The sequence below is a fragment of the Sesamum indicum genome, linkage group LG10 (assembly GCF_000512975.1).
Source record: "Sesamum indicum cultivar Zhongzhi No. 13 linkage group LG10, S_indicum_v1.0, whole genome shotgun sequence".
Lineage (NCBI taxonomy): Eukaryota > Viridiplantae > Streptophyta > Magnoliopsida > Lamiales > Pedaliaceae > Sesamum > Sesamum indicum.
In genome coordinates, this window is record NC_026154.1 from 2,930,146 (window position 1) to 2,937,875 (window position 7,730).

The 7,730-nt window shown below is 32.9% G+C and overlaps 1 protein-coding gene across 1 annotated transcript in view; it reads left to right on the forward strand.

Moving 5' to 3' along the window:
• The window catches only part of LOC105171762 (phosphate transporter PHO1), a gene marked incomplete in the record, with an annotated part of 8,104 nt that continues 717 nt past the window's right edge, over positions 344 to 7,730 (forward strand). Inside the window, 13 exon segments of the mRNA XM_020697295.1 lie at positions 344 to 697; positions 1,201 to 1,296; positions 1,522 to 1,807; positions 3,075 to 3,414; positions 4,352 to 4,400; positions 4,625 to 4,696; positions 5,295 to 5,424; positions 5,930 to 6,050; positions 6,454 to 6,703; positions 6,831 to 6,935; positions 7,036 to 7,080; positions 7,190 to 7,342; positions 7,461 to 7,730. Of these exon segments, the coding sequence (XP_020552954.1) occupies positions 455 to 697; positions 1,201 to 1,296; positions 1,522 to 1,807; positions 3,075 to 3,414; positions 4,352 to 4,400; positions 4,625 to 4,696; positions 5,295 to 5,424; positions 5,930 to 6,050; positions 6,454 to 6,703; positions 6,831 to 6,935; positions 7,036 to 7,080; positions 7,190 to 7,342; positions 7,461 to 7,730 (2,160 nt within the window).

Here is a 7,730-nt window from a genome sequence, read left to right on the forward strand (position 1 = left end):
GATGGATAATTATTAATTATGACTGCACAATAACTATTAATCGTTATTTATACCAGTGATGTCAAAATATTTACTACAACTAAAAAATATATATCTCTAAATTAAATGTAATATAATATATTAATTTAAATAAAGAAATCACTCGTCATTTTGCACAAAGGAACAAAAATCATAAATCAAATTAATTCTTTTTCTTATTTTTTTTAAATAAAAATGATATATATGATATGATTCATCACTTACAACAAAAAAATAATAAACCCGTGTAAAATGGTAAGTGTATAAATATAATAATAAATATATTGTGTTAATTAGTTACACTTGGACATGACATCCCTATTTATACAATCCACTCCTACAATTCTCTTATGCCAGCTCTATTTAACTCTAGTTCTTCTCTTCTCCTCCTCATCCACCCGGCCGCCACCCTTCTCCGCCGCGGCCGACATTAATCATGGTGAAGTTCTCAAAGGAGCTGGAAGCTCAGCTCATCCCAGAATGGAAAGACGCTTTTGTCAATTACTGGCTACTCAAGAAACACGTCAAAAAGATTAAGCTTTCTAGAAAACCCAAGCATCATCATCTACCCGATACCAATTACGATTTCGGGCGATCCATTTTCGACCCGGTTCGAGCTCTCCTCTGCAGATTCACCGCCAGGACCAACAATGCCGCCAATAACCACGAAATCATTCAGGTACATACATATACATATACATATATATATATATATAACTGGAATTTCAAAATATATATATATATATATATATATATTTTGAGCTGCAGTTTTCTGAAAATGGTGGCAGGAAATGGAAAAAAATCTTGAAAATAACATTATACGGGAAATTCTGACTAACCCGAGTTTCGTCGGACCTAATTCAATTATATGATAAGTGCAATATATTTACAGTTATGAGTGGAATATGCTTCAGGAACAGTGATTAATCACAACAAACGTATCACACTTAGCTTTATAATTCCTTTGGTTGGATCAAACTTGATTTAGGAAGGAAGCTCCAAAGTTTGTGATATCATAAAGTCGCACTTTTCGGGTTCTTGTTTTTTGTTTTTCTCTTTACAAATGCGCTAAAGCAGGAAGCTTGTTCGGTTGCCACTTTGCATGAAAATCGTGAAAAGAAGAAACAAATTTAACAACCAGAAAAAGGACAACCAAAAATCGCACTTTCTTGTTACTTGCAGGTGAAGAGTCGAATTAGTACAACAGAAGACGGAGAAGACGAAGAAGTCGAAGTGTATGAAACCGAGCTCGTTCAGCTCTTCTCCGAGGAAGATGAGGTAATGATTAATTACTTATTCCTGTAATAATAAACATGACTATGATAATAATTAACGGGAAATTCTATTCATAACGAGTCTGGTAGGATCCGGAGCAATTATACGATAAGTAAATACACTTATAGTGTGAATAGTATATAATTTAAGAAAAATAATCAATCACATTACAAGTATATATTATATTTGCTGTACAATTAATTTCTGATTTGGATGAGAATTTTCTAGGTTACAATGTTTGCGGATGATTTGATGTCGTGCATGAAACAACAGGTTAAGGTTTTCTTTGAGATGCTGGATGATGAGCTGAACAAAGTGAACCAATTCTACAAGAACAAAGAAAGCGAATTCCTTGAGAGAGGAGAGATACTCAATAAGCAGCTTCAGATACTACTTGATCTCAAGCGAGTTCTCGGCGATCGTCGCCGGAAACATCAAGCTGCCGCGACAGGCGGCGGCTCAGGCTTCACCTCCCGCTCCACTTCCTCCGTTGGCCGCAACTCCGATTTTTCCGGTGAATATTGCTCTCTGATCAGTTATTTCATTTAATAGCTAGAAAGAAAATTAACTAAAAACTTATATATATTGCATGTTCTTGAAATAAGAGTATCATTAAACATTTATATATGTCCGAAATTATTGTTTATTTTAGCTATTTATACTATCTAAATAATTCCAGATACTGTTATAACAATTATCAAGATATTAAAATATTGTATTAAAAAAATTTAATTTTCAGCTGGTAAGATATAATGTATGTATTAAATATTGATGGGATTAATTTGATTAGAAATACATAAAAATAATGTTAAGCATGGATGTTTAAAGATGGTTGCGTCGTACATGGTGGCCATAAATCTCGGAAAATATGACAATCGAAACTGCAACATCTTTTACTATTTAATAAAAAAGTATAAACTCAAATTATTACACATGAAGGCCTTGCTATATACTATTTTAGTTTTGTGAAATTTGTACTGGGCCATAAATAATTATTTTCTAGTTAAATTTGCATTGTTGCATGTAATGGTTTTTGTAAAGTTAGAGATGATAAATTGATACAAAAGATGTTTAGATGGCAGAATGTAAAAACACGCATAATTCGAGTGGCATAATGTAATTTTCTCTATTATAAGTTATATTAGTTACAAAAATACAACGATCGATTAATAGGTAAATCATTTGATTAACGATAAATTATATACAGCTAACTCCCCTAATGCTTCACATAATTATGAATATTCTATCGTTATTTAAAAAATTACTAATATTTTATTATATAGAAAAAATAATTATGAAGCCCCTATATGGTGCGGTGAAAATTATTGTTTTACCATTGGCTAATTTGGTTGTTTTTTAAAAAGAAAAATATTTGAAAAAAATATAAAAAAATCTAAGGCTTGAGTAAAGTGAATAATACATAGAGCATATTCGTTCATGGAAATATTTTAAAAAATTCTAAAAAATATATAAAATTATAACTTATAATCCAAACGCACATTTTGAGCAGTTTACGATAAAAATGAATGATAATCTAATAAAGACTAATATAATTAGTTTATTTTTGGACGTACATCGTTAAATTAAGGGGTATTTGCATTAATCAAACACTAGATAAAGGTGCAAGTAGCTGAATTTAGCGGCCTAATTGTTCCATACGACGAATTTAATGATTGATTTATTTGAAAATTTGCGCTACTGTATACGTCAGAGTCATGCATAAATATTTATTACCTCTTCTAAAAAAATAATTTAATTTCTCTGGTAATATATTGGTGCAGAAAGCCAGAGCGAATATTGTGATAGTCCAAACGATTCACAAACAGACGATGTCATAGCAGCATTGGAGAAAAATGGAATTAATTTCGTTAATTCAGCGACTAGAGCAAAGACGAAGAAGGGGAAGCCGAAGATGGCTATGAGAATAGATATTCCGGCAACGACACCGACACGGACGATAGCTGCCGTTACCTCGATGCTTTGGGAGGATTTGATGAACAACCCTAAGAAAGGAGGAGGAGGAGAGTATATTAACAGGAAGAAGATTCAGTGTGCTGAAAAGATGATCAGAGGGGCATTTGTTGAACTTTATAGAGGCCTTGGCTTGCTAAAAACATACAGGTTTGACTTATTTCCGTTAATTATTCATAAATATTATCTCTTACTTTTTCTGAATATTTAATGCTTGCAATTTTTATAAACTTTTAAGGAAAAAAAATAAAAATTTTCAATATATGTTGAGATTATATAAAAAGGAAAAAATTTAACATGGTCGTACGTGCATGATTTTGCTGTTGCATATTTGCACATAAATTAATCAAATGTATAAAATTCATGTAATCTGTATATCTCAAAAAATATTCTTACACATACGGTGTATATATATTTACTTATGATAACGTGAAATAAGATGAAAGTATAGTCATAGTAATAATTACTTATATATTTAACACCTTATCAAACGTATATGATTGAATAATAGTTCTAACCCTTCAAATTTCACAAAATAGTTACTTTAGGGTCTAAAATGTCATAATTATTCAAAAAATAAAATAAAATAACGTACATTGATTTATTACCTATATATATAGCTACTAAAAGTAAATAACTTTCTTGTACCTTATCAACATTAATAATGAATCTTACTTACATAAAAACATAAACACAAACGTATGTGCAAGGAATAAAGGTGTGAATGAACGTAATATTTTGAATATATCAGCATAAAGTAGTGTATGAAAAATGTTATGTAATAGATTAATCATGTCCAACATGAATCGTGTTGTGTCACATGATCTACCACACCACCTAAAACAACCCTTCATATATGACATATGTGCCTGCTCTTACACATTTGCTTTCATGCTGTCAAAAATGCCTCAAACGAAGAAAACATGACGACGCAAAAGCAGTATAAATCATCGTATATTCAACAGAAATCTTAATCACTGGCATCTTTATTACATTATCAACTGTAGAACCTAAAGCTACTTTCAGTTTTCTTTCATGTGATTTAGCTTTTGTTCACAAATTCTGATGATTTGAGTGTTTCCAACAGCTCCCTGAATATGGTGGCCTTCACAAAAATACTCAAGAAATTCGACAAGGTAGGCGATCCCCTTAAATTTATTATCATATTGTTGTTAACGTGCTAGTTTTAGGGCATAGGCCTATAAGTCTCGTCAATTTTGATCGAATGCATGAAGATGAAGTTTACGTTTTCCAGAAAGAGTACTATGATGTCGATGCTCTAACATCATTTTTTTTTAAATTCTTGATTGGTTTATGTTGGAATTCTGTCTGATTTTCGTTCTTCATTTCCATCAAACAGGTAGCAAACCAGCAGGCTTCAGCAAGTTACCTCAAAGTTGTGAAACGGTCGCATTTTATTAGCTCGGATAAGGTAATTACACGACGTGAAACAATTTCAATAATTCGTAATGATCAATATATAGTAATATTTGATCCCTTTACTTTATTTTTAAAAAATCGAATAAAATGTCTCTTTATAAACATGCCTATTTATAAAAATTTAGAACCAGGAAGTTGCCTACATGAGAGTAGAAATTGCCTGTTGAGTAATTTCCATTAATTGCCAAATATATAGCTTGACAACATATTTTTTGTAAATAAATTGAAATAAGTGTGTAACAATAAAATTTCTAAATTTAAGTCATCTAATTACTTTATAGCAATTTCAATCTTCTTTTGTTCTTAGCACAAACTGTCAATTATTATTGAAAAAGAAAGATTTTTTAAAAGCCATAAATAAATATTATTTGATTTAAAAAATTTTAATTTTTTGCAATACCCGTACCCGTTTAGTTGATATAAACATCGATTGATTAGCGTAACGACTAGTATGCAAGTTGTATATATTTATTTATTTATTTATTGTAGATATATTGGTTTAATTATTAATTATGGTACGGGTTAATTATAATAAAATAATAATTGTTGTTAGTGGCATAATATATGGTACTTTTTCGTGTTGTGAAAAGGTTGTAAGACTAATGGACGAAGTGGAGTCCTTATTCACACAGCACTTTGCCAACAATGACAGGAAAAAAGCTATGAAGTTCTTGAGACCCCAACACCACAAAGATTCTCACATGGTTACTTTTTTAGTTGGTATGTCTGATTTCTTTTATTCTTATTTTTATGTATTTACTACAAATATATGCAAATATTAATATACAGAGCTATTACACAAATACATCTCGAAGTCTGCATATATTAAAAAAGTTCTTTAATTTTAAAAAAACTTTTAGGAGCCGTTAACTTTTATGTGTTCGATCAATAGGGCCTCGTTGGATAAAATGTGGGATTAAGGCCGTCATTTCTTACAGAAACTTGTAAAACAGCATGTTTACAATGCTCATGTTTTCTGCTATAAATTCTCCATTAGCATTTGTAATGTAAAATATAACTGTAGTATAATTCAAACTTGGACGACAATGTAGGTCCTATGTAGAAATGTACTCAGACATTCACCAATGATTCCCACCATCTCGAGAATGAAACATAGTATTTTTCTACTAAGTTTGATGACAAAAACTCGCAACGTGGATCTGAAAGAGCAAGAGAAATATATATAGAGACAGTGGTAATATATATTTGTGTTGGAATGTTGCAGGTTTGTTCACAGGTAGTTTTGTAACGTTGTTCAGTGTGTATGCAATCTTGGCACATCTAAGCGGTATGTTCTCACCTCGGACTGAAGCTGCATACATGGAAACTGTCTACCCTGTTTTCAGGTACTTGATAGTTTACTCACATTGTTCTTCACTTTGTTACAAGTTGTTGAGGTTTTAAAAAATTAAGACAACTAATGTACAGGATAATATACTGTTTTTTTCTTTAATCAAGAAACGACGTAGTACATTATAAATAACTTATGTAATAAAGTTTACATCGAAGTGATAGTAAAATATTAATATTTGCAAGCTGAAATTAAGTAACTCTTTTATTTACTTATAGAATTTGAGATTATAGAACAATGAGGAGGGGGCGACAGCCGTCTAGCCCCCTACTGGCTCTGGCTCCATCTCTGCATTAAAATCTTTGTTTCCAGGGATTTAGAATGTAAACGTGCATGTTTTAATTGCTGCTTTAGGGGGCATATATACCAAATATAACCAAGTCTTGATGGTTGTGCAGCATGTTTGCATTACTGAGCTTGCACTTGTTCATGTACGGATGCAACATGTTCATGTGGAAGAGCACAAGAATCAACTACAACTTCATACTCGAATTCCAACCCAGCACGGCCCTCAAGTACAGGGACGCATTTCTCATATGCACCTGTTTAATGACGGCTGTTGTTGGGGCTATGGTAATCCACCTTATTCTACTCTCCACCGGATTCTCACCACACCAAGTTGACTTGATTCCTGGGATTCTCTTGCTCGTAAGTGAACGTGTTTTTGGCCGTAGTTAAGAAGCTGGTTTTGTCTCAAGAAACAGCAAGATAATTGTACTTGTTTTGGCTAAATCAGACTAGACTTTAACAATGTTGTTCTACTGCATGATTTCAGTGTTTCTTCCTGCTTCTGATATGTCCGTTGAACGTCTTCTACCGCCCGACAAGGTTCTGCTTCCTCAGAGTCATACGCAACATTGTCTGCTCTCCATTTTACAAGGTACTTCTAAGCAACCTTATTTGCATTGCGTTCGCAATAAAAGCTTCTATGAGATAGTCCCAAAGTTGACAACGTACAATGTTTAATGAACTCTGTGTAGGTTTTGATGGTTGACTTCTTCATGGCTGATCAACTAACCAGTCAGGTACCACTTCAACATGAAAAAGAAGTGCAATTCTTTTAAACTCAACCCTCACTAGTGACAAGAAAATAACTCTTCATTATTTTCCCCTCGTTCGGATTTTGTTCAACAGATTCCATTATTAAGGCACATGGAATCAGCAGCCTGCTATTTTCTTGCTGGGAGTTTCAAAACACACCGTTATGAGACGTGCAAGTCAGGAAAGCTATACAGGGAGCTTGCTTATGTTATCTCCTTCGCTCCCTACTACTGGCGTGCAATGCAGGTAAATACATATATATGTTTTCTGTCATATATTCTCACAATGTTCAAATACAAGAATTTCTTGTAACTAGTATTGTTTAGTCTGATTTAACCTGTAAATTTGTTACGATTTTCCTTAGTGTGCGAGGAGATGGTTCGACGAAAGTAACATAGACCACCTTGCTAACCTAGGAAAGTATGTGTCGGCTATGGTGGCAGCCGGAGCAAGGCTAACCTATGCTAGGGAGCCGTCACAACTGTGGATGATCATCGTTCTGGTGACTTCTGTCGTTGCCACAGTTTATCAACTGTACTGGGATTTTGTTAAAGATTGGGGGCTTCTCAAGCCAAAGTCCAAGAATCCTTGGCTCAGAGATGATCTCATACTCAAGAACAAAGGCATTTACTAT